General features: G+C 40.1%; 1 protein-coding gene across 1 annotated transcript in view; it reads right to left on the bottom strand.

The window, feature by feature from the left end:
• The window catches only part of sema4f (sema domain, immunoglobulin domain (Ig), transmembrane domain (TM) and short cytoplasmic domain, (semaphorin) 4F), a 64,771-nt gene extending 38,256 nt beyond the window's left edge, over positions 1–26,515 (bottom strand). The window contains exon 1 of the mRNA XM_041778729.1: positions 26,314–26,515. Coding sequence (XP_041634663.1) covers positions 26,314–26,401 — 88 coding nt within the window. The 5' untranslated portion in view covers positions 26,402–26,515. The remainder of the gene's footprint in view (positions 1–26,313) is intronic.
• Positions 26,516–27,995: the final 1,480 nt, after the last annotated feature.

Below are 27,995 nucleotides of genomic sequence, written 5' to 3'. Positions count from 1 at the left end.
AGTGTCGCCATGTTTTCAATTATCCTCCCCACATTGGGCAGTTGTATACAGCTCATGCTCTCTCCTGCACCCTCATGGCACCGCCAAACACATTCATGAACAGAAGATCACCCAGGCTTACTCCTCATGAAGTCTTTTGAATGTAAGTGCTACTTTCATCTTCTGTGATTGCACTGCTTCCTTTATAGAGAAATGTGACTCAGCACAGTGCAGAAACAGCAACACAGGTGATTTATGTTCTTTTCAGCTTGCTTCCTCAGCCGTACCACCCATAACTCCACTGCTGCATGAGTGAAAGGATCTGACTTAAGTGCCGCTGGGTGGAAAAAAAGCAGCAGCTCAGCCAGGACTTTATAAAGTATTGAAAGGATGAGTCTCATTACATCCAACCTTAGCCCGCGGAGATAATGTGCAGGAACAAAAACTCAGCAGTGCTGCTGTGTCATTACATAATCAGCACTAAAAATCAGCTCTTCATGTTTGAGGACAGTCTGTGTCAAAGGGAGGAGGAGAAACACATGCACAACAAGAAGAGTTCATACTTTAAACACATGCACACTTAAACACAGTGCCTTAATGCATGACATGAAAATGCATTTATTTTAGTCACATTTCTGTTTCAGGCTAAGAATGGGAACATGAGCTCTCTGGAGTCACTGAAGTACTGTTAATAATGGAAGACAGCCAGTCTCATCCAAGAGATGCTGAAAGATGCCATCACTGTGTGCTGAAGTCAAATTTCAATTAACCTGGCAAGTAACCTGCCACCCCTGACCTAACATTTAAGGTGTGTTTTACAAATTGGAGGCTTGACCTTTTTTCTCTGGTGAGACTGAAGTGTTTTCACACAACGCTTTTATTGTGATTTTATTTCCAGGATGGTTAGTCATCAAAGTGGCTTGCATTTAAAGCATGTTTTGGCAACCCCACCAAACTATATTATAAAAATCACAGAGGCTGTGTGTACTCTTGGATCTCTGTTCTTTGTTCTTCTTTTGACAAAGAAATATCAGCAAGTTCTGATAAAACTTACGCTTCAGCAGCATCTGCGCTAATGTCTTCTGCCATACTTGCACCGGCCTCTTCTCGCTGCTTGCACACGTCACGACTCTGCCACGCCCGAAAGTACTGCCCCTGCTGCTGATTGGTCCTGTCACTTTCTAACCTGGCCCAAACGGTTCAGACGGGAGCTTTGCAAGATGGATTCGCAAGTGAGAAACACGGAAACGGGCAAGTCCATCTGCTTTGCAAGGTTAGACAGTGATTTAAATTTAGCTTTATTTTTAACTTCTTCAGCATCTTTTAATGGTTGAAAAAGAGGCTCTTTCTTCTTAATACAGCACTTGTCCTGCCCTGACCCTACTGCTCCAGACTGCCTAATATCATGTCATTAATCTTAAGCTTTACATGTCATAATTAACATATGTAATCATTATTTCAGTATTACAACAGCTGGTCCACATGTAGATGAGAAATAAAGCTGATGTCCACCACAATGGTTCAAAATTAACAGAGGACAGAAAAGATATCAACAGCATCCGCTGCAGAAACAATTAAAATGACAGCTGAAAACAATCAGATTAAACATACGGTGTCACACATCTGTCACACATAAACAGTCTGAGAGAAAAGGACATATTACTGCCCATCTGCGTGGGTGGGAGTGTACATGTTTTTCTATGAGTGGGCACTATCCTGTTTGAGCTGAGCTTTGAGCTTGGACAGTTTAAGTGTGTACTGATATTGACATGGACGGCCTCTACTTCTGAGGCGCATCTAATTGATGTTGACCTTCCAAACAAAGCCAGCAGTTCTCTGCTGTCATAGCAAATAAAAGTGAACCTCCTCCTCCATTCTTTCTGCCACCTGCATCTCCCTCTGAGGAAAGAGGTCGTTTCTTAAACTAATTCACTATCTCTCTTTCCTCTGTCTTCCCAAGAGTGTGACTTTCCCCTCAGCCACTTCTCTCTGTCAGTGCTGGCTCCATCCACTGTGTAGGCCAGCAGGGGTGGTCGCTCTCATTTTATAAAATCCTGTCACACAGATTAATCCCCGCTGATGACTAATCCCCCCCTCGGACGGGTCGAACCAACTGTTTGCTTGATTAAACCTGAAGGGAGCGACAGAGCAGGTCACACAACATGAAGGCAAGGGAGGGAGCGATAGATCAGGAAGGATAAAAAATCCTTTTTTATCTCTCCTCTCAGGCTCCTATTGGTCTACAGGACATGACAGCTAATTTTGGTTCCTGCCCTTATTTCTGATCTTTCTACTCTCTTCCCATCTAGTGTAAGTTTCTGCCGATTACAAATGTCTGATTAGCCTCTCTCTTTCTTACTATCCTACAACTACTATCACCCATGGACATGATTACGAATTTAGTTCATCGAAAAAAATCTTTTTCTCCTACTTACCCCCTTGGATGTTTTACTGTTTTCTCCATTTTATAATTCGATCATGATCAATATAATTTGGCTTTTTTGACAAAAAAAGAAAAATCTTCAATGTCAAAGTGACCACAAATTTCTACAAAGCGATGCCAATTGAATACAAAAATGGAAAAGGAAAAGTGACTACAGAAATATTCTGCCCTCTTTAAGTCAGTATTTAGTAGAGTCACCTTGGGTTGCAATCACAGCACTGAGTGTGTGTGGATAGGTCTCAATCAGGGTTGCACACTGGACACTGCAAGTTTACTTAATTCTTCCTTGCTAAACTGCACAAGCAGTCAGGTTGCATGAGGATCAGGCGTGAATTGCCCTTTTCAAGTCCATATTATTATATTTGTCTGCATTAATTTCACCCTCTGCCTTCACTAGCCTTCCTTGGCCGACTGCTGAAAAGCATCCCCACAGCATGATGCTGCCACCACCGTGTGCAGTGTTTGATGACTTGTCTGATGGCCAAAAAGCACCATTTTGGTCTCATCTTCCACTTGACCATGGAGTCTCCCACATGCCTTTAGGTAAACTCTAGTCAAGATTTAAAATGAGTTTTCTTCGCCTCTCTCCAATAAAGCTTGGACCAATGATCAAAGTCAAAGTGATCTCAGTCGGCAGCCTCTCTTTCATTCAGTGTGCATTTGCACACTAATGTCTCTGCTCAGTGTCCATTCAAAACATTTTCCTGACCCTTTAATGAATAAATATTAAAATTATATTCAAATGATATAACTTGACTACTTCACTGCATGCACAACAGAAATAAACCTGATTACGTTGAAATAAGCTGATTTTGTCTTTCTTACCAGTCTTTAAAAAAAGCTCTGTCATATATCACACATGAACAGCTACAGCTGTAAGAGTTCTGCTTATAAACCATCTTTTAAAATAAAAATTACTGTGTTAAAATGTGCATGATGAGGGAGATAAAATGTAATGTGCTTAAAATATCTGGGCAAAGACTTCCAGACCACCTTAGCCTGCTGGTGCCAACTATAAAATGAAAAATATTTAAATATTTCAAGCATTGTCCAACAGGTTATTTCAGAAGAAAGTGATTTAAAAAGGAGTTAAGTTGTAGACACAGTATAAGTGGATGTTAAAAAAAGGAAATAAGTTTGTTTTCTGCTCATTAACATAGCAATTAGCCTTAAACAATAGAACAAAAAAGAACTGTGATAAAATTGAGATCGTGATCCAGCCAGTGATATGATAGTTTTTCCATATTGCCGACCTTAATGTACAGGATAGTCTAAATTATAATTGTACTGGATTTCTTGAGGTCAGACAAACACATCTAGACAGTTAAGGACACCACACACGTACATAGTTCCTGCATTGGGCTTTGACCTTGATGTAAATAAACATATAAAAAAGCCCAGAAGAAAACAACGAGTGTTAGCAAGAAGCTAACATTTTAGGCATGTCAACCAAAGCACAACTAACTGTATGGCATGTGATGTGTCATTCAGAAGAAGGTCTGATATTAGATAGCTTAAAGCATCCCGCAACTACCGTAGCAAAGTTTGAATACTTACTGTACATCAATGAATTGATTGACTGGGGCAAGGACAGTATGGTCAAGTTAAATGGCCTGATGAAGCTAATTATAGCTTATCTTCTCTGTGCATGTAAACATCTCTGAGAGTGCCTGTTTGTGTTTGAAATCATGGCCTCTGTTTATTTGTAACATTTAGAGGCAAACTATTTTAATCTTTTGCACACCCAGCATTCATAATCAGTCAAAGGCCTCAAATCCTCTTTGTCACTGCAGTACCTCCATGTCCTAAGATCCCTGTTAACCCAAGCAGGCGGGCCTGATTTGTTTATGTGTGAAAAAACATTGCATAACACCCAAGCACAAATGGATGAACAATTAAAAGACAAGTGGCAAAAATCAAAACAGGTTCCAACTCAGGTCCTCCACCCTGTCACAGGCCTTTGCACTACTAACCATGTGCAGAAACATCCACATGTGTTCGTATCTGTTCAATGCTGCAACATACCTGACCAGAGGAGCTTCATAAACTCAGTGTTTAGTTATATAAGTCTTACTGTTTCATTGGCTGTTACTTTAAATAATGTTTGGTTAAGAGTGAAAGCTTCAGACTGTTTACTTCCTGGCAGCTTGTGTGAGTTCAGAAAGGCTTAGAGTGTTTATATGAGCAGGAATTTGGTCAGTTCCTCTAAACAAAGCCAGACAGTGACACTTAACTGAGTCACTTAACAAGAAAAGCCTTGCATCTTCCATCTTCCAACTATGAAGAGCTTCAATACCATAAAATACTTCAGTAAAGCAAATTCACATACAGATATGACTCGATCCTGCTATATGCTGTAAATGTCTCTCATGTTGTGTTAATGGTCTGTTGTCTGTGCTTAAAATAAGCCTGTAACTCTGCAGTTTCCTCTTTTGTCTACCAAGGTATTTCCATGAAAAACCAACGTGCTATTTTACATCTTTCAGTGGTTAGCAGCTGCAACACCGATATAAAAAGTGGCTGTCTTACAGCTGACAGTCTGTTGGCAAGTTAACCGTCAAACTTAGCCATACACACTAAACACAAACACAGAGATGCTACTTGCACACAGATTATACCTACATTCAAATAAAAAGCAAAGGCAGAGAGAAAAACACTGAAAAAAACAGTGGACACTTAATGGGCAACACAACACACTGAGGCTAATGTGAAGTATAGCTACGTGTTCTTTACAAAGATTCTTCATGCACTCCATCAGAAACAAAAATATTAGAAATGAAAAAATACTGGTCCAGTTACTCCTTTCCTTCATATTTCCTTTTTTTCCCTCTTTTTTTCTTTCTAACCCAAACAGAGAGACAGGACAAGCAAGCAAAACCCTAACGTGATATGCATAAATTGTATTTTATTCCATTTCCCCATGACATACATAGAAATACGATCCTCTAAAATTGAAAAAAATAAGCTATTATCCTGCCCTTTGAGCTTATGTTGACCTTATGATCAGAATGCAGCTGCCTGGTTCTGTGCCAGAAAAGAGACAATGTCCGTTTTTTGACTCAATTCTCTGTTATGATGCTTTAAATGATCCGTAGGTCCCCTGTGGCTGATAAATTTGTCAAATTTACCTCACAATGAACAAAAAACAGCATTCAACTGGCTATTAACTTTTAATAAAGCCAGTGACATCAGCTAACAACAGACTGTACTGATATGAACCGCCCTGTGGTTTTATTTTATAGTGTTAGAGGGGCGGGGTCATTCCCGACTGTGAGCCAATGACATCAATAGCCTGCATATTTGCCCCACCCACTTTAAACCCAGCCAGGAAGGAAGTGGAAAACTTTTCTAAAGGTCAAAATTTAAAATTCAGTCACATGTAGATCTCAGTGTTTTTACATGTTTACAGCAACCATATACCAACATATAATTTTTGGATTTAACTTTACAGAGTCTTTAAAGGCCTGATCTCCTCTGAAACCTCTTCTTTCACTGAGTCTCTGCATAGGGGATAATTTTGTGTAAAGGATGTTTTGCTGACCAGTATCCTGTGATACAGCACAGTATAGTATAGCTCTTTATTGTGCACTGGGAGGATTATTTGCTCAGGTAGGTACAGAATAGTTCTTTGTTCTCCATGGTTAAGCCATTATTACTGTTAATCATTCACCAACAATAAAAAAAAAGAAAAGAAAACAAATGCCAACTTCACCACAAATCACCCAGTCTGTTAGACTAACAGCCCAGACTAAAGTGTTCCCTGACAAGTGTGTTAATAGGTCACCTGACAAAGGTCGCCTTCCTAGTCGCTCACGGTAACACACGCACACACACTCACTGTAAATCCCACCATAACAAAGCATGCTTCAAGGAGATTTTATAAGAACAGGACACACATGGACGCATTTAGGCAGTTTTAATCCGTATATTAACACCCTGCCCGTGGTTCTTAAAGTAGCCACCTACCAAGCCTTAGATAAACTCATTATCAAAGTAATTCACATTAGGTTCCAAACTACAAGCTTATTCCCTCTTAAGGACACACACACACACCCACACACTTAACACGTCACAGTTTGACCTAACCCATATGTTTGGGTGACCTAAGACCACATCACATCTTAGTGTCTTTAATTCATTAAGTCCTTTGTGTCAATTCCCCATTAGTGCAATAGCCAAGATCTTCACAATAACATACAAACACACACATCACACACTCACACCACCAATCCCATTAACAGATTGCTGTCTAGCGAGTGCCTGTTTAGATGGCTGAAGATCTGTATGAACTCTGGTTTCAAAGTTGTGGGCATTTGTTTAAGTCTTTAAGCTCCACTTTTAAATGATTTGTCTGCAGCAATATTTGAAGCATGTCATACCAGGAAAAAGCAAATAGGGATAATTTATACAAACATCATAGATTTAATGTGTCCTTTAATCCAGCTAAGATTTTGTGTAGTATAAGCAGATCACATAGCCCGCTTAAAGCAATTATAATATACTCTCATTATAACTTTATATAGTAATTGCTTTCTGATGGTTTTGCTTTTTCAGTTGGAGCCATCCACTCTATACAATTTCTAAAAAGACATACAGATTGTTTGTGTCTCTATTAGAAGACACATTTTTGATATCTAGACATAAATTGCTGAGAGTTTTCTATATGCCTCAAGATTGTCTTTATATTAAAATAACCACATTTTTTTTTTATTCTAGCAGCAAAAATAATAATAATAATAAAAATAATAAAGACAGAAGGCCATTTATTTGCACAAATATTTTAGTTGCTTCACTCAACTTAAAGAGGATTAAATATTTTTTATTTTAAGTGCTTGAATGTTTGTTTCCATATGCAGACATTTATGTTTATATACCCATGGGTGTAGTGCAGGGGGAGAAAGGGGACTCATTACCCAGGGAGGGGCCCTTCAGAGGCCTGCAATGAAGAGTGTGTTTTTATTTATTTTTCTTAGTTATTAGTGTCATTATTGAATCAAAAGCGACTAAATAAACTGGTCAACAGACTGCGATTTGAATCAAATGCAGTAAATAAAATACCGGGGGGCCCTGCTCATCCCTTAAAAATGTCCTAATGGTATAGTCCAGTGCTGCAAAATAATGCAGGTAAATCTAATTTAACCATGGTAAAACTATTCCTCATAAATTGGGAAATTATGGTTGGCTAGCCAGTTAAGGGGGTCTTGTGTAATATTCTTTCTGGGAGCCAAATATCCCTAGCTACGCCCCTGTATATTCCCACATGCATGTGTGCACCTGTCCTCCTTCATGCAGCCTGATATCCGCACTACAGGGATCTCTTATCTATTCCGTCCCATTTGGAAAGGGGGCCGTTACATAAAAGCACTTAAGCTGATGAGATTGCCCAAGACTGATGTCATGATGCTGCCTGACTGAACACTGGCAATATGCTGTCACACTGGAAACTTAAGACTTTAAATCTTAATTGGATCAGTGTCCAGCAGAAACATGAGGGACTGGTTTGATATTGTCTAATCTTACATGCCATGATATATACGATAACTGTAGTTTTACTCTCTGTTTTAGGTATGTACCTTTGTCTTATTGTTATTTTATTGTAGATTTATGCAAAAGCTCCACATTCTATCTGTGCCACCTCAGTCAGTGTATAAAGTGCTTGTGTAGTGCTTTGTAATGGCAAAATGCTATCTAGATCCGTATGATAATGCTTTTAGGTTTCCCTGCCTAAGTGATATTACACACACACACGAACCACACATTTTAGGCAGCCTGTCTTTCATTGTAATGTAGCGCTAAAAGATGAAAGTCTGGTGTCTTTCTGGCTCTAAAGACCCTCTCTCTTGCTTTTCTGTATTCCCCCTGGACACACACACATGCACAAAATACACATGCAGGCTCAGCAGACACTGCAATTATGATAATGTGGATCAGTATTAATGTACTCTTATAGCATGGCTGGCTTTCAACAATGTGTGTGTGTGTGCTGGAGCATGTGTGTCCCAGACAGCAGGAGAGAAAGGGCAGCTACTGTATCTCATTTAACACAGGTTACTCTCTAAAGGAGAGCAAATACAGAGGCTTTCAGCATTTTCCTTTCTTATTAAACCCAACAAGATGATTTATACAGACACAGACCTTTACACAATGTTAAGTTTACAGGTTTTTATGAATGCAGCTAAGAACTGGAATGACTGCCTTGCAGTCAAATGCATCTGTGAGGTACGCAAGTGCCAAGATGAAGGGCTAGAGTGGATTCTGTGATTTGTAGAAATTCTATAGGGAAAGGATGAATATGAATCCCAACGACCCTTGTCATTTTACTTCCTAAATCTAACCAGTTCATACCTGAGTCAGAACCATTTGTGCAAAATCCCAGCAAGAGTTTTTGTGATATTCACAAGAATTTCCCAGAGGGATGGATGGCCTAAGAACAAAATACCTCTATCCCTGGTTATTGTGAGTGCTGAGACATAAGAAAATGAATACACAGGAAGAACAGAAAATTCAGTTGCCAGAAAAAAGATCAAGAAAAAACTACGGCAGCACTGAAGGGCCTGCGTACCCCGGCGTGTGATTTCCTGTTTGGATTTTGGGCATGGGTCCAGGAGGCTTTTTTGTAGGTCTTATGATGACCCTTATGCAGACCAAAAAACCATAAGCCTAGGCTGAATTGTGTGCAGGGGCTGAATTTTCAAAGGGAAATTTTAAAAAATCAGAGTTGAAAATGTTCAACTGCCAAAAGTGGATGCTGTGACAAAGTATTGAAATTGTTGTATGAATGTATTCAGGATCAATGAGTGATCATCACTGGGAAGTTTGGTGATGACTGGCATAAGCATTAAAAAGGTATAAAGCATTATTTGTGTATTTTCACTGCAAAAATGTACAAAAAGTAGTTCAAGTTTGGGCTCCAGTCACGGCCCCACCCTATGGTGAAAACTCACAGTTTGCACAATTTTAGATCTCCAGGTTGTCCAGTATGAGCAAAAAAAAAAAAAAAAAAAAAAAATCTGGAGTTGATCAGACGAAATCCTCAGACTAGTTTGTTAAAATATGAAACTTGTGAATCTCCCAAAAATGACCAAGTTTGACCTTTAGTTGTTTGTAATGCAATTCCTGTACATTTTAGAGGATAGCCTCAAAATACTTTTTTTCTCATCTAATCATGATACATATGTGTACCAATTTTCATGCCTGTAGCACTTATCCAGTCCCCTATCTCACTTTTGGGGCCCCTGTGAGGACCCTGCAAAATTGACTTGCACAATTCTACCAAAATACATAAACTTCCACTGGGGAACAATTTTCTGTAGAGTGAGACGAGTTTTTGAGCTTGTTAAAGCCTCAAATTAGTGGCTCTTCTGCCAGAAATATGGCGCATACAGATACAATAGGGTCCTCGCCAACTCTAGGTTGGTGCTTGAGCCCTAGTGAGACAAAAATGTGATAAAGACAAGGTGAAAAAAAATGACGATTGCAGCGCTCACTTAAAAAGCACACATGCCTCAGGGAGATGAATCTACTGTTTTTCAGTAGTGTGAATTTTAGCGTCAGCCGGTTTCAACAGTCCAGATGGCCTTGAATTTCAACAGAAGAAACTCAGATTTTACAGCCCAAACAATATAAAACATTCAAAATATATCCTGATTCACGAGACAAGAATATTCAGCTGTTCAATAGATGAAAAAAGAACTTGGCTGGAGCATTTGCATGAAAAGCATTCAGAAGAGAAACAGCCCTTTATCAACTGGTTGAGCCACTTCCAACTAGGAGCATGATCTCACACCTGACATTCATCATAATCACCTGACCAACAGTCCCAATTTGGCGGTCTATTTAAGCTGCAAGATTTCTGACTCTCTTAACCTGAATCAGTACTGTGCTCTTGCTTTCAACCCACCTCCACCCCAGCAGACCCTGACAAGCTGTTCTCTCATCATTCTTCAAATTCTGCATGTAAAATAAATCTGCGAGGAGAGATGAAGTCAGAACCGAATGCTGAACAATCATGTCATGCAGCTGTAATGAATGCTTTAATGATTACAAACGTGAGTTGACTGACTGATCTCTAATCATCAGCTACAACACAGCCGCGCTCATCCTCGGATTAAGGGATCACTCAACTTCTGAACACTTCTCTACGTCTCCCCTTGAAATATTGTACGTCTCCCCTCTCTCATCTGCTCAGCAGCTTTTTAAACACAACCCTGTTGTTTCTTCCTATTCCTCCTCCTCCTCTTCCTCTTCCTCCCCCTTTTTCTCCCTTCCCTCCTGCATCCTTCCTCCTCCTTTCCCAGACTCCCCCCTCCCTATAATTACCACCTCAGACCCCAATTAAAGGAAACCACAATAAAGAGGGCAGGGAGAGAGGCTGAGGAGTAGATGGGGAAAGACAGAAGGGACGGCAAAGGGGGGGGGGGGAGTAATTTAATGAGAGGTTTTTCCACACACACACACAAATCCTTACACTCATAAACATAAAGATGTACTCTCCACAATCAATACCATATGCAGATAAGGCACCATTTCAGCGACTCTGTCCTCTTTTAACATGCCAAATCTGGCAAGGAAGGATTAAAAAAAACAGGAAGTGTTTGCCTGTGTGTCCATGTGCACACCTGCATGCAGGGATGTGAATGTTTACATTAAAGTGCATTGGTGTTCACTTGTGTGTGTGTGCTTGTGTGATAGAGAGGGATTTCTGAGTCTGTGTTTTGTCGCGGCCTGTTTCCTGCCATTAAGGTTCTCAGTTTGACTCAGCTTTCCTTAACAGTGCTGAAACACATACAGTGTTGGGAAAAAAGTATTAGCCGCCTTCCTGATGTTTTTTGTCTTTTCTTGCATATTTGTCACACAAACAGATCATCAAATAAATGCTGATATTAGACAAAGATAACCTGGGTAAATAAATGCAGTGTTTGCTTGTTTCATCATGGATTAACTGTGATAACCACATCTTTTGGAAAGCTGAGTTCAACTTCATGAGCTACACCCAGGCCTGATTACTAACAGACCTGTCTAACAGAACCTGTCTGACAAAGTGAGGTAGACCAAAAGATCTCAAAAAGCAACACATCATGCCACATGCCTGAATAAATTCAAGAACAGATGAGAAACAAAGTCATTAACATCTATCAGTCTGAGGCTTTGGAACCCCCGGAAACCACAGTGCAAGCCATTATCCACAAATGGAGAAAACTTAGAACCTTCCCAAGAGTGGCCAGCCTACCAAAATGACTCCTAGAGGTCACAAAGAACCATGAAATGCATCTAAAGATCTGCAAGCCTCACTCGACTCAGCGAAGGTCAGCGTTCATGATTCAACAATAAGAAAGAGACTGGGCAAAAATGGCAACCATGGGAAAGTTCAAAGGTGAAAACCACTGCTGACTAGGGTGGGGCAGTTAATTGCAAATCAGATTTAATTGCAATATGGCCTGCTGCAATACACAGAAGACAGCGCAATATTTCTTTAACCTGAAATTTGTCATTTGTCATTTTATGCCCTACACCATCGATCATCAACGGGTGGCCTGGGGGCCTAAGCTTTCTATCCAGCCCTCATAGGATGATTAAATTAATTCCAGCTTTTAAATCAACTCCAAAAACAACTTAACATAGTTAGTGTGTGTGATGCATAGTAAATGCAAACTATTTAGTCCGTTCCTGATTAAATGAGCAGTTTGTGCATTAGTTTATAGCTTTGAGAGTGTAATTTTCTTGGCCTTAGAATCAAAACAAAAGATTTTTTCCTGCAAGTGTTTTTTCCCCAGTCATGACACAGCACAAACCTAGTGATGGATCACATGACAGCCCCAGAGATATACAGCTAAAATTTCTCAATCGCCCCCTTGTGGCTGGCTGCATTGTAAACCATAGGGACAATAAACTGCATACAACACAAGGATTCGTCTCACTTCTGAATGGCTTTAAAGAAAAATAAAATGAGGGTTTTGGAGTTGTCTAATCAGAGTCTGGGCTTGAATCTGATTAAGATGCTGTGGCATAACCTTAAACAGGATGTTCATGCTTGAAAACCCTCAGTGTGACTGAATTAAAACAATTCTGCAGAGAAGAGCGGGCCAAAATTCCATCAGGACACCATCCTGTATAAGAATAGGATGAACTGCAGATCAACAAGTCATGAAGCCAACAAAGAGAGAAAGAAAAATCTATAAAGCTACACGTCAATATTCTCTCTTAAACAAGACAAATATAGATACAAACACACAGCCTCAGAATTTTACCATAAACCAAACTCTTGGTGGCGCTACAGACACTATCAATCAATAGACACAAAATAGGAACAGCAGGGTAGTCCTTACTGTCAAGCTGTCTTTGTGTGACTGAGTGTGACTGTGTGTGCGTGTTTGTGTGTGTAAAGGAAGAAATGGACCTAATGGTAGTGTGCCAACCACTACTGCCAAAAGACACACACACAGGCATACACAAAACAAGTGAGAGAGAAGGATTGCAGAGGGGTGGTTTGATTTACTGGGCTGCCAGTGAGAGAACGAGCACAATACACAGGGAGGAAATAGATATCTCGGTTCATTATAGACACAACAGCCATAGGCATGCACACACACAATCCCTGACAAACACTTGAGTCCTGAATAGTCTTATCAGCTTTTCCTTTTCATTTAGAATATCCTTAACTCAGCTTCTCTTTGAACACCTCTAATCAGTGTGTGTGTGGTTCAGACAGGAGCTGCTTTGCCGACTTTATGACCAGGTGTGTTACCTTGATTATAGCAGGAGTGGTGGCCTGCTCTGCATGACACACCAAACACCCTGTGGTGCTGTGTGTTTCTTTCTACTTTCCCAGCTTCATTTAACTCTGAATTCACTGAATAGCTTCCATTGTAAGTTTCCATTTTCTCTTTGAACCGGTCTAACCAAAGATCATGTTTACATTTGAGATCCAGTTTAACCTGATGGTTCAGTTCTGCTGAGGGTGAAATTTTTGTACAACAGAGTTTGTAATTATCTAAGTGTACTCTGTTTTTTTCTCTGTTATTACCTCGCTAAATAAGTCTTTAAAGAAAGACAGAGAGAAAGGGGTTATTTATATCAATTTTAACAGTGCGGCAGGAAGCTGGATGCTGAAAAACACTTCAGGGAACATTTATCTGATCATTTAATAGACTTAGATGCAGATAGCCTGAACTTATTGAGAGGCATAGGGCTAACATTAGCTATATTAGCTGCCACTGTGTTTGAAAAACTATGTGTGGTGCTTTGGCACTGGATATTCTGTGAGGTAACTTCAATCAATCAATCAGTCAGTCTTTATTTGTATAGCACTGTTCATACAACACAATGTAGCACAAATTGCTTTACACACAAAAAGAAAACGAAGGAAAGAATACCCGACTCTATTGCACCCCATCCCTGTCCCCTCCTCCCCACCCCGCAATCCAAAAAAAATGCATTGAGTAGTCAGACCTCTAGAAAAGAGTTATAAAGTTTAAATCCATTTACCAAGTCCATTTTATATGATGAGCAGTGGATTCAGTAAAAGCAGGAACGTGTGCACATCCAAAGCTTTCATCAAAACAAATTTTGTGAAAGATATATTTCATTTTTGTGAAGTTGGACTGTATAAAGTATGGGGAAGCTAGGCTATACAGTGCTACAGATGGGTCAAACTGCTCCACATAATTATTGAGTTTCAGGTAAAAATGGGCATGCTTGTTGTTGTGAAAAATAAAATACTTCAAAACCTTTTCAGTATAGTGTACAGTTGAGGCAACAGTACCTATCTGTATCGCTGTAAAGCCAGTAGCATCCTGGCCAGTGCTCCCAGCAAATACCTGATACAAACCAACTTAAAAAACACTGAAAAATCCCTTTAATTGCTCAACTCATTAAGTTGAAAAAGGAAAGTTTTAGAGCTAAGGGCCGTAATAAGAATCTTGAAGGCACGATGTTTTTGGATTACTAGACTATTCTTAAAGCTAACTGTCCATTTGTTCTTGCTGTTATTTCAGCCTTAAATCGAGACCATCTCCAAAGGTATAATACACGTTTACCTGACTGTCTCAGGGTTAAGCTATCAAAACTGTCTATTAAGTCAGTGGTTCTCAACTGGTGGGTCGGAACCCAAAAGTGGGTCACGGAGCTGTTTTAAGTGGGTCGCAAAGGTGTTTGTGCAAAACTGTAGCATAAAGTCTGATTCTCCATGATCACAAGTGGATTTTAGTCATTTTCTTGAGATCTAAACTATGGATACACAATATCATCGGTTTGGCATCGGAAGATATTAGCTTATAAAGGCAAATATTGTCATCAGCAGACACCAGAATTTCTGCAGATTTTTACATCCGTTATTTTGACTGTGTATTCCAGCATATATTGGCTGTAAATTTTGTCCATATATACTAATAAATTAGTGGAGTTTTAGGCTGAACCAACAGACCTATGTCAGTTGAGGTCTTTTTCTTTATTTATCCTCATTCTTTAAAATTTTCAGTATTTTTTAAGGACTAAAGTTGTTTCCTGGGTCATCCTTAAACCTTAAAAGTGTGTCCAAAAGGACTGAAATTTCTTGTCCAAAAAGCATATTTAAACATTGGCATCGATATTGGTTAAAATGAATCTGTAAATATCGGCACATCAGATATTGGCAGAAATCCAAAATCGTGCATCCCTAATCTAAACCTCATTTTCTGAGGAAAGCAGAACTCATCGTCTCACTTTCTCAAAATCTCTAGAAAACAATCAAAATGTACACCTTATCTCTGGAAATGGAATTAGATACAATACATGCATATCAGTTTAGTCCTTCCTGTTCGGTCATATTTTGTTCCAAACAAAAAACAAACTTCAGTATTGATTGTGAAATAACTTTGATTTGCTGAAATTTTCAGCAATGTGGGACGCAGTTGCTCGCTCAGGAGGCGGTGGTGGGTCCTGAGGCTCCACCCTAGGTCATCCCTAGGGTGTGCTGATGTATATATATGTTACTTAATGTATATGTGTATTTATTCATGTCTGTATGTGGATATTAGACCTTTGTACAAGGTATTACTGAGCATTTTTGTATTTTCCAGGAAGCCTAAACAGTTTTATTTTGGAGGTTGCTACTGCTTAGCATGCTTCCTGTATTTAATGTTTTCGTCTGCTTTTTGTTCACAACGCTGAAGAACACCATGAGTCAAACCCGTCTGTTGTGACCACTGCCTGTCCTTAAATAAAACTGCTTAAAAGGACATATTTGAGAGCAGACTTTTCAGTTTAAGTAAGTCTTTTTTTTTGCTGTGCACCTTAAAGGTTCTTTTTTGTTTAACGCACGCATGAAAATAGATCAGTGCATTTTGAACAATACAACCGTTAATACCCTCACACTGATGTGCGTCTAACATGTTGGAGTGGACCTTGATAAACTAATTCACTAGAGGTCGTCGTCTCTCACTGAGCTTTTTCGATGCTGCTTCATCCATCCCATAGAGTGAAGAAAGACTGGCCCGTCCTCTGCTCAGCTGTGCTCTTGTAGTGGTCTATCTTAAAACTTAAGGGAAACTGAGCAGCTATGCAATGTGTAAAATGAAGATTGTGTTGCTAGTTTTCTGATACACTCACTATCAACCACCATCATAAAGGCTGTTTTAATTCTGCAATCTCCAGAGCCATATTTCTTAAGCATGAAAGGAAGTTACATAAAATCTAAAATACTTTTCCCTCCCTTTTGTACAGTGTACTGCCTTCTATCATTTTAAATCTGAAATAAATAATCTGCGGGATGCTGCTCCAGTCACATCACTGCTTAACTTCTTTAGTATAAATGCTGTGAGAGAGTTTGCTCTAAAGTAAAAATATCCCTGCTGTAGGAGAGTAGTAAAACTACTATCTCCTCAGCTCTCAAACTCAGCAGTCAGCACTCGTTGGCTTTTTCCAGCTTCTGTCACTGAGAGAAAAAATGCCAACAGGCACAAATCTGGAATAAGCCGACTGGCTGCTACGGTGCACGGTCAGTGCAGCACTGATGTGAGGAGTTTCACTCCAAGCTGAGGTGTCCGGCTTTCCAACAACCTCTTCTAACACAAACAATGAGACCAGAGTATACTGTTAGTCATGCTTTCATTCCTACAGCACCAGGAAGAGACACAACTGAAATTTGGAGATCGATGAGCAGAGCAAGCATGACTGATGGAGTGTGTGTTTGTTTGTGTGTGCCTGAGAGGAAAGAGCCAAAGGAAGTGTAGTATTCTACTCACGAGAGGAGGGCGAGAAAGAGAGCTGTGTGTGTGTTTCCTTCCTCTCCTCCCACTCTCCTCCCGTGTCTTTTTCAAGAGCAACACATACTCCAAGCATTATCCTCGGAAAAATGTAAACAAATCCCTTTATAGTCTTCATTCCTTCAGTTTTAAAATCAAATTGATACACATCTGAATTTAAGTAACTTTATGACATAAGGTGTGCTTTATTTGCACTCTTTTAATTTCAGGGATATTTCAGTGTTTTAGAGGTTGGGTTGTATACTTGGCAATAGTAATGGCATTAGCCTTCAATAATTTCAATTAGCATTGCTATTTTAGGCATGATGAACTTAGCTAGGCTATAAAGCACTACAGATGGGTACACAGTTGCTTTGTGGAATTTTGTGACTTTAAGGTAAAATGGTCACACAAGACTAGTTTAAAACATAGCAGGCTGACGTAACTATCAGCCTGTTCAAATGGCGGACAGGGGAGAGGAGTTGCTCCACCTACTCCCCCGAATAACGTATCCACAGAGAGATGGAGCATGGCGTAAGCAGAGCTCCACTATGCCACTTGAACCGCCATTCAATGTCGCTACTCCTTCGCTGACGCAACTCTGTACGGCTCTGAAAGAATAGTCACTCACTCAGTCAGTCACATACAGACCCATGTGTAGGGCTGACCCCAGCAGTCAGCCAAAAATTAATGTTAACTGAATTGTATGTTATATTGTAAATTCTTGAAGCATTTTACCTTCAACGGCGACCCCAAAATGGGTTAAGCGGCATAGAAAATGGATGGATGGATGGATTTTATCTTCACCCAGAAAGCTTCTGTGTTTGGCATTATTTAACGCAAAGTTTGGCTACGTGGGCTTACACCTGATCAGCTGTATGGGTTTGGATGGAGGCCAAAGCTAGTACAGCAAAATAGAGCCAAACACAGAGGCTTTGGGTGAAAAATAAAATGCTTCAAAAATGTTTGATATAGGATACAATTAGAGCTGTGTATTGGCAAGAATCTGGTGATATGATACATATCCCAATACAGGGATGCCGATATATTTTTACGATATATTGCAATACTATGATGAAGCCAATATATTTTGATTTTTATAGTATATATATATATATAGAACAGAACAGAATTAATCTGTTTATAAGCTATAGTAATACAAGCTTGTTAACACTATTAATCAAAAATATTACATTATTTAAAAAGTATTGACTGTGTAACTAGAAAAGCACTCAGAGAGCGCAGACCTCCGCCATTAGCCCTATCTCCCAATGGTGAAGAATCATTTAAAAACATTCCTGGATCCAGACGGTGATCGGATGACTTCCAAAATCTAATTTGCTGATTACTCTCTCCCCGGTGGGGTGGAGACACCGTGAGGCAAAACATTGGCTTTGCTACGTGTGGACTGTCATGGCGGAAGCACCCATTGTCTCACTCATTGACTGAAAGTCATGTCAGAGGGTGAATATTCCTCTATTCCACTCAGCATTGTGAATATTCTCGCTAAAATTTGCTGTCTTTCTCTCTGTTACACTCTGACTCGTCTCTTCAACCGGGTGTGTCTTTCAAACTCTATAAAATCCAAAACTATGAATAAGTTACTCATGTCTGCCATCTCCTGGTGTAAAGTGGTAACAGCGCAGACCTCTGCCATTAGCCCTATCTCCCAATAGTACAGAATCCTTTAAAAAATTCCTGGATCCAGACGGTGATCCGGATCAGTCCCAAAATGTAATCAGTTCTTCCTTATGCCATTTCTGACATTTCCTGAAAGTTTCCTGAAAATCTGTCCACAACTTTTTGAGTTATGTTGCTAACAAACAAACAAATGAACAAACCCACCCGATCACATAACCTTCTTGGCGGAGGTAATTACTGTTACATGAGTAGAGACCAGTGGTAGGTTCAACAGGCATCCACCCCTTTCACGTTAGCCGTTAGCTGTAATGCTATTGCTATGATGTCTAGCTGTCAGCTCGCATATTTGTTGTGGAGTTGGAGTATTTCACTCTGGTGTGGCATATCACAAATGACTTGACTCTTGTCTAAGTTTGTACTGTCTTTAATGTTTTGGAAGCCAAAGTAAGTCCTGATATCTGTTGTGAATGCAGCAGAGGCTGCTGTCGCTTTACTGGAAAGGTGCTAGCGACCGGCACGGTCAAGCCTGAAGGCTTGCATAGAGGAGATGAGGGAAGAGTCAAACGGCTGAATGTCTGCTGCCAACTAGTGGTCAGAGGTGAAGTTACATCACAAAACTACCGCACCAACAAAGTGAATTATTCATTAATAAACATTGATACAGCAATTTAAAATATCAATACAGTGTTGCAACGTTAAATATAGCAACATTTCGGTGTAGTGATATTTTCTAACTTCCCCTACGTACAACTTAGCCAACATTGCTTGCTTAAAGGAGCAACACACCCTGAAATCGCTAGAGGCTAACACCTCCTCTTAAACAGGCCAATCAACTGATGACTTTTGTTGAATCACGACTTTAATCTATCGATGTCAACAGCCACCAACTCTCCGAGGACCTCCTCATTGTGACTGCAGTGTGTGGTTGACCTTGAAAAAGTCAACAGGTTAAGTGGATGCAGTCAGCGTCTCAATAGTAAGAAGGTGACCCTGCATGGCCTCTGACCTTATCTTAAAGCTGCGACGCCCATATCTTCATCTGTCTGTCTGGCTGCCTTGGCAGAGATCAATTACACTGTCTTGCTCTTCGTCTCCTTTTATCAATAACTATTAGATTCTGCCTCTTTTCCTGTTGCTTTATCTTGTCTGCTTTTCTTTCTTTGGCCGTACCAAAAAACCATCAAAATTCAACAACATGCAGTGATCACTAACCAGTTCATGCCTTCTCTTTGTCCCTTCTCATTCTCCTTTACTTCACCTTGAGTTGTGAGCAATAGAATCAATACTCATTGAAATGATTAAAGATGGTACCAGGCAATAGTCAGCAGTTTTAAACCACATGGTCTTAAAGAGGAGAAATAACTCCAATACTCATTTTAAATTTCACTGCATATATTTTTTTCAGATCCATAATGCTTCCAGGCTTTTCAGGTTTGATTAAGAACTAAAAATGTCCACTTAAAACCTGAAATTAAACAGAACAAGAGGTAAGAAATAAAACATGTCAGCTTTAGTGTGTCATCTGTGACTAATACTAAAGACTTAAACTGTTCTCTTTGCAATATACTTGAAAACTAGCTTTCTATCAGATGAGATTTTCACGCAACAGAGGGCTTGAGAGGAAGGAAATGAGGGCAGAAAGCCGGATAGAATCCCAATGAGTTGATGATTTATGCTTGTGCTGTGCCCTGCAATCATTTCTACCAAACCCTCCATATGTAATAACTGCAAGTCACACTATAGCACTCACTCTAAAATAGGCTTCTTTTTTTAAATCATGAAACAGCACTCTCTGCAGGATTTTTATGAACGAGGGAGTGTGAACAAGGAGGAATGATTAAAGATGAATGAAGGAGAATTCCTCCATCCCACTTAGCGGACGTGCATATGTTTAATCTGTTCACAGTGGACAGAGTGGGTGGAGAAAGGCCTATCAGAATCAGAGATCCAGACTACAACTTTCAATCATGACTTCATCCAGAGAATGTAATGAAGGAAATCTGCTTACGTAGACTGTGTGTGAGTACGTGTGGCCTTTGACATCTGACTCGTTCTGACCTTTATTCTGACAGGCTTCACTCACTAGAGCGCCTGTGTGGGACGACCGCTCACAAACAATGTGGGAGAGTGCATAAACAACTACGTACGTGAGCACTACCAGTGCAAATCTCCGAATGAAAGAGAATCTGTTGTTCAGAAAGACTTCGTACGAGTAACTGTGCATGAGAAGCTCATGAACTTTGCTGAGAAATGTCAAGAGTGGGAGAATATTTTCTGTAGGTTTATGACAGAAGAGAATTTCATTTTTTCTTCTATTTCTCCCAGATTCTATCAATCTGGTTTCAACTAAAAAAGCATTTTAGCTTATCAATTATAAGTTTAGTTTTCCTGCTTTTTCTGAGTTAAATATCGGAGTAAAAAGGCAAATCAGAAAGATAATATAAAAGATATAAGAGTTAAAGTGAACATGAAAAAGAGCAAAAAGAAAACATGGCATAAAAAGGAATCAGCCGAGGCTTATCAAACAAAACTGAAAGAAGATACCCCCCTCTTCATCGCCACTCAACTCCACCAGGCCCCATCAATTCAGGATAAGGGCTGGATAAAAAGTGGTGAATAAACAAGCAGAGAATGCAGGGATGAAGGGAGAGAAAGACTGTTTCTTGTCTTTGGATAACTACTTCAGACTCCTGGTGGGAAACAACAATGCAAGCTCAACCGAAACACATAATCTGCTGTAGTCCACACGTATTCCCACAGGTGAAGCTTGGTTTAGTTGCTACGCTCTTTCTGGCCAAATCCCTGGGCATTCCTCTGATATGAAAAGCGATCAGAATTTTGACATTGTGTGCCTAACCATCTGTCCAAAACAAATACATATACTGGCCACTTTATTAGGTACACCTTGCTTAAACCTCTTTTGCCTTCAGAGCTGCCATAATTCTTCATGGCATAGTTTCAACAAGGTGTTGGAAATATTCCTTCGAGATTTTGGTCCACATTGACATGATAACATCACGCAGTTGCTGCAGATTTGTGGGCTGCACATCCCTGATGTGAATCCCCTGTTCCACCACATCCCAGATGCTCTATTGGATTGAGATCTTGTGACTGTAGAGGCCACTGGAGAACAGGGAACTCATTGCCATGTTCAAGAAACCAGGTAGAAGCCAGATAATTTGAGGTTTGTGACATGGTACATTATCATGCTGGATGTAGCCATTAGATGGACGTGGTCAGCAACAACACTGGCATTTAGACCATGCTCAATTGGTGTACCCAATAAAGTGGCCAGTGAGTGTTTATCTGATATTTCCTGGAAACAGTGAAAAGTGCTTTGTGATGATATGAGGTATTTCATGAAAAGGAAAGAATTAAGCTAAACCAGCAGATGTAAGCATGATGTGGAGGTGAATAAAGCCAGCCCATAGTTAGCAGCAGCACCCCTTGCTCTGTTGGTGTTATTTACTGTGAAGTAACAGTGTTAATTCACAAGAAGCCCAGACCAGACAGCAGCTCAGAAACCGAGCCCCACCCAACACGAAACAGTAGGCAGTTAAGAAGGCACTAACTGTACTCCAGCCTGCTTTCATTGTTACAGGGGAGTCCCATCCATCCACCCACACACGCACATACTTCACCGCTAGCCAAGTGCAAATGTTGGCACTACAACAGAAAACTACAAAAGAGTAATAGATCTATCGCTGAGAAAGCGACTGGGCTGAGAGAGAGATTCTGTTAAGCTCCTGTTGACTGAAAACAAGAAAAAGTATAGTTTTGGTGAGCAAAAAGAGAAAATGATCCCTCAGACATGCTGGTGGTACAGCAGTCAGACCTTTCATGATGTCATGCTTATATACCTGCACAACCTCTGACTATCCAAGCCAGTTAAATTTGATGTAACTCATCTCTCCCTCAATGTAAATAACCCTGATTCCTGCTGTCGGTGCACTGCTGGGAGCCTGGCCCTCCCTTGTGTGCCGACACCCTAATGAGTTTCATGTGAGGAGCATTAAATCTCCTGCTAGGCCAGTGAAGCTGACTGAGGCTTGGCCTGAACCAGTCAAAACAGACTTACACACAGAAATGTCAGAATAAATCAGTGCAACTTCCAAAATGTTATTATCCACTGATTATCTGATTAATTTTAGAAGTATTCAAAGAACTGTTAAAGTCTAAATATGTCAAAACTTGGTGAAAAAAAAACAAGAAAATAGAACTTCCAAAAGCTGTATTCAAAATACTCATTTAGTACGATCTCCTGTCTAAAACCCAGCCTGTATTGATCATAAATCAACCTTACAATGAAGACGTTAAAACCAGCTTGAAAAGTCACGACCTACGGTTCATTTATCAAATAGTCGACGATCAATTAAGCAGCTAATCACTGAAGCTTAACCCTCTGAGGTCTAAGGGTGTTTCCTCAATTTTTACATTATTTTCAAATTCACCTTTTTAAGGTATTTGCAAATACCCAAGTGTTTTATATTAAAATTTTCAGGACAGTCTCAGCTTTGTGCTTACTGAGGCCGATGGTGTTCTTGAGGACTGTGTAAAGTTATTTTAGCTCAAATGCTGGATTTTGAAATCCAATCTTTAAAATTTTTTAAAGCTTTTGTGATTGTTTTTGTGCTTGAAATAGGTTTACAAAAGTGTTAGCTTCACAAAAGTAGTGGAGTGTATGAATTAAATAATATGTACGTGCAGAAAACATGTCTAAAATGAAACTCTGTCGTATGATTTTTTTTAAGCATAAATGTTGTCGTCATACTATTTTGACCAAAATGAAACTGTCATCTGTATCACTGCTTCTCAGGATTTGTTCCAAGGCTTCTGCATCACTGGAGATCAAGAGGTCTGAGTCTTTCCTCTCACTCCGGTATCTTACCTCACTTCTCCTGCAAAACCTGTGACAGGGAGGGCCTCAGGGATTTTAGAGTGTCAAGTGGTTGGGAAATGTTGACAGTGAGAGGTGACGACATGCGCTCATTGATCTCTTATTGGCCAAGCTGTGAATTACGTGGGATGCTAAGTGACTGTGGAAGATGAGATTTTCCCGTTCATGAAAGTGTTTGAACAGCTTCTCTACGACATAAAATGACAAACATCATGCCATATTGAGATTTAATCTTTTTTGCGATTAACTGTCCAGCCCTAATCATAATCATAAAAAAGAAACCTGAATGTTTGCATAATGTGTAGGGCATAACATCTCTGCTGGAAAAAAAAATTTTCAAACTGGTATTTTAACAAATTTTAGGTTAAAGAAATATTGCGCTGAAAATTGCAGCAGGCCATATTGCCATTTAATCTTATTTGCTCTTTCTTGCCCAGCCCTAGTTAATTGTTAGGTAAACTTTAGTTATGTTGAGCTTTCGATTAAAAAATGTGATTCAATGTCTGGATTTTCTTGAAAAAAAATAACTGGATACAAATGTAAACTTAAAAGCTGTGTTGCTGAGCCAAATGCTAAAATGTTTGTAAAAAAGGATCTGAACAGGCTTGCTAGTGTCTTTAAGTGAAAAACCACACACTTGGGTGGTAATTTCATTAAGCAGAATGTAATTTCAGTCAAGCAGTTTTATGACCTCTTTCCAAATATAAATCAGACAATTAGAGTGACTCACAACATCCTAATTAACCATGCAGCTAGTTAATATATAACCACATTAGCCCAACAGACACTGATGTTGGACAGGACAGATGTATCGTAGCAGAAAGGAAGAAATAAAGAACATCTGCACAATGCAATACAGATGTGATAAGGATATTTTCAAAATGATACCTTTAAAGATAACTGTAATAACAACGACAAAAGAAAATATGATAGCATTCTGAAAAACACAAGATCCAAGATGTTTTCAAAATCAAAGTTTTTCAGCACATTGGTATTGAAGTATAGCCGAGGCTGGCAGAAACACAGTGGTTTTTACATTAAAAGTTAAAATAATTCACCTGTTTCTTTCAAGCTCAACAGGATTCATGCTTAACAGCAATCAAACATGATAGAGAGTTTTGAAATTACAACACTATGAGGCAACATAGAATGTTAAAGTTCTAGGATGTCCAGGATGTCAGTGGGACATAATGCAAACCAAGCTTTACTCATACAAATACACCCATAGGAATCACCTGACTGGTTGTTCCTATTAACAACACAGTCTTATGTAAGTCTGTCTTTAGTTAGCATAGCACACATGCAAGCTCAGGAACATGCACACACATGGACACACCCTGATGAGGACAGCAGCTGCTTTTAACTCTAACATTAGGTATTACTGACATCACAATAAAATTCACACACTTCTGAGAGAGATATGATTTAGATTTGGCTGCAACAAAATATTGACATAAAGGCAACATATGGATGCATTTTTCTCCACAGTTGTTTGTGGGGTTACAAGAGAGCTAAGTCAAACATCATATCTCTCATTGCTGTTTTCTGGCACTCTTTTCTACTGTATTTGTCGTGGGGCCAGAATGCCACAGGCCAAAGTTACATAACTGAAATACAGACAGGGAGCTAACTTACAAACACTGAATTCATTCAACAAATGAGCCTGAACCGACCCAAAACAGAGACCGCCTGATGTAAGAACTGAAAAACAAAAGGGTTAAAGCACATTAAGGCTCTGCAGAGAACAGCGCTAGAGGAAAACAGTCAGGTGACTGGGGTGCAGGCTAATGGTCAATGGACACTCGGTGACGCAACCTCTAAATCTTTCTCTCCTCACTGCTTCTGAGTGTAAACACGGGCGCATGGAAGAGAGAGGGAGGAGGTCTGATGGCAAAGCAAAACACAATTTTATAAAGAGGCACTGAAAAATTAAACTACAATCTAGGGTCGAAAGGGTCAGGCTGAGATATAGCATAGATAGCATTATTATTCTGCAAGCAGGAGGAAGGAGAACACATTCATCCCCAAACAGATAGAGATAAAGACACAATCAAACATATGCAATCCAATATCCAAGGGATCACAACAATAGCTCTCTAAGTCCAAAGCTTCATAAGCTTCTTATTATTTTGTTCCCTCTCATTTTATGTTTTCCATCTTAACTGTCCATCAGTTTCCAGAAAACAGGAAGGCTGGTGTGTCTGTGCTGCTGACCCCAGCAGTCCCAGCACAAAGGAAGAGCTTGTTAGAGAGCTCCTATTCACTCTTGTAATCCAAATCTGTGTCTGCTTCTTTCCCCCCCTTCATTATTTCCCCACTTAACATTTTTGAGTATGGTTGTGTAATGTGATTCACTAAACACTTTTCGGGAAAACTAAGGGTTTTTTTCGGGGTCATTCAGAGATCCAAAGGCCCTTTTCAAGCTTCTGCATCCATCCTAAAGATCCTGACCTCCACACCCCCTCCACACCAGGGCAAGTGCAAAGACAAGATCCATATGCATCACGCTGGAGATTCATTTGAGGGAGCTGTCCCTTTAGGGTTTTAGAAATGTGCCTAGGTGGACCAGCAGGCTGGTGCTTCTTCACAGTCTATGCACATGTTGTTGGCCTGGAGCAAAACAAGTCTGGCACCTGCTTGCTTCGCCAGCATCACCATTTGTCAAGCCACAATAAAAGCAGAAGGCAGTCCTTTGGCACCGCGCCCCATGTGCGTAAAACAGCAGTGCAGAGCAGAGGTTGACGGCGCAGTGAGAAATACAGATGTGAGTTTTACTTTTTGGTTCAGTGCTGTTTTACGCCAAACAACTGCCAAAGCTGAAGATGTTTCAAGGGCAGAGTGTGCTGTGCATTTTTTAAATGCTAAAAAGTAACAAAGGGAAACTGTGTAAAAGCTGCAGGTGTTACTCCCGCCTCGTGCATGTTATTGTTTTGATTTCTGTCATCTGCAGCAGCAGCAAGAAGCAAAAGAGAACACCATCTGAAACATCTTTCTGTTAAGATTTTATGATAACTACAACCGTGATCTGTAACACCCAGTAAGAGTGAGCAAAGTGACATAAAAGGAAAACCAGCATTCCTTGAACTTGTCACCTTTGTTGTCCCTTTGAGTTTTGTTTTCCTGGTTGCACTCACCTCCCAGTCCGGCCAGCGTCGCTGCCCAGGAAGCTCGTGAGAGCAACACCGGGAGCAAGATCAATATCGCAACGCCACGACTCATCATGTTTCGTCTCCCTTCCAGGTCCAGGATGAAGGTAGAAGTCAGTGCGATGTAGTGCCAAACACAAGGGTCCCGGACCAGAGGTTTCAGCTGCGAAGCATCCTGATTCTGATCCGGGCTTCACGGGTTTCTTCGAGTTCACAAAGAAGCAGAGCTGGGTCCAACATACAGTAGTATGCTTAAGCTAAATCAAACTATTTAAGTATTTTAACCGTATTAAAATAGTGCTTTCTCAAATATTCTGAGACAGGTTTTAACGGCTTTCAGTGGCTGAGCTCTGCACAAAGCGCGCAGAAGTGCCTGCATCCGCTCCGCGTAATTGCGAGGGCAAAAAAAAGAGAGAGATGGGCTGAGAACCAAGTAAAAAACATTGTTGTTCTACTCCGAGTGTATTTCAGCGGTAAACTTGCGTAAAAGTAATCCAAATACCCGTCTTTAAATGCAGGGATAATGTCCGGTTTTTCGCTCTTATCACCGCTCGGTGCCCTGGTGTCGTCGATTTTGTCCCACTGCTGGATAAAATGCTCCGATTGTCATTAATTAAAAAAAAAAAAATCCCAGAGGAAACATAAAGAAGAAAATACGTTTCTGTCCTTCTGTTTATCTGCGCGCGCTGTGCCTCCGGAGCTCCAGCGCTTCCTCTGGTGCACAGATATACTGAGGTTAGTGACCGGCTCGAGGGTGTGCTGCTGCACAGCTCGAGCTGACTATAACGGCCCCGCCTTCCGGAAAAAGGCAGCACGAGACAGCACAACAGGTAGGAAGTTGATACCACCGACAGGTGTAGAATCAACGGAACCACAAGCGAAGCTACGATTCTCAGACTTCCACGGTAAATAGAAGAATTACTAGGATAGTAAATGAAGTATTGAAGAGTAAAGGTGAGGGAGTTAGAGAGAAGGCCTAAATCAGGGATCCTCCAACTTTTCAACCTCAAAATAAAAGTGCCAGAGAGGGGACCCGTACTGTACCTGAAGGTGGTTGACCATTCTAGAACAGACATGCGCAGACAGGGCCGTCCATAAGGGAGGAGCCTTGAGGGGTCCAGCAAAGGGGGCCAGTGAACTTAGCAAAATCATGGTCCATTGTAAAGTTGAGCTGTGATAACCTTCTTTTATTTATTTACTGAATAATAACCAATCTTATCAAAGCAACAAATACCTTTGTTATTCATTTGTGCCATTGTACATAGCCATCATGAAATTTAAATCCCCTTTCTTAAAAACAGAATAAAAATGGGTTAGAAATGACAGAAATAGGTTAAAATGGCAACCATTTGAAGAAAAAGGTGGTTAGGGTAAAATGAAATTTTAAAAGTAGCAGAAATGGGTTAACAGTGGCAAAAATTAGATGAAGTGGCAGAAAATAGGCAAAAAATGTTAAAAACAGGCATAAAAAGTGGTAAAGAAGGTTAACAGGTGGTGAAATGGGATTAAAATGTGGAAAAAATTAGTTTGAACAGGTAAAAATTTGTTAATTGAGGCAGGAAAAATGGGCAGAAAGTTGAAGAAATGGATTAACTGTCAGAAATGGGCATAACAAATAGTAAAATGTGGTTAAATGTGAGCTAAAAGGGTTAAAAGCAGGAGAAATAAGT

The sequence above is a fragment of the Cheilinus undulatus genome, linkage group 22 (assembly GCF_018320785.1).
Source record: "Cheilinus undulatus linkage group 22, ASM1832078v1, whole genome shotgun sequence".
Taxonomy (NCBI): Eukaryota; Metazoa; Chordata; class Actinopteri; order Labriformes; family Labridae; genus Cheilinus; species Cheilinus undulatus.
This window is presented reverse-complemented; position numbering and strand designations above follow the sequence as displayed.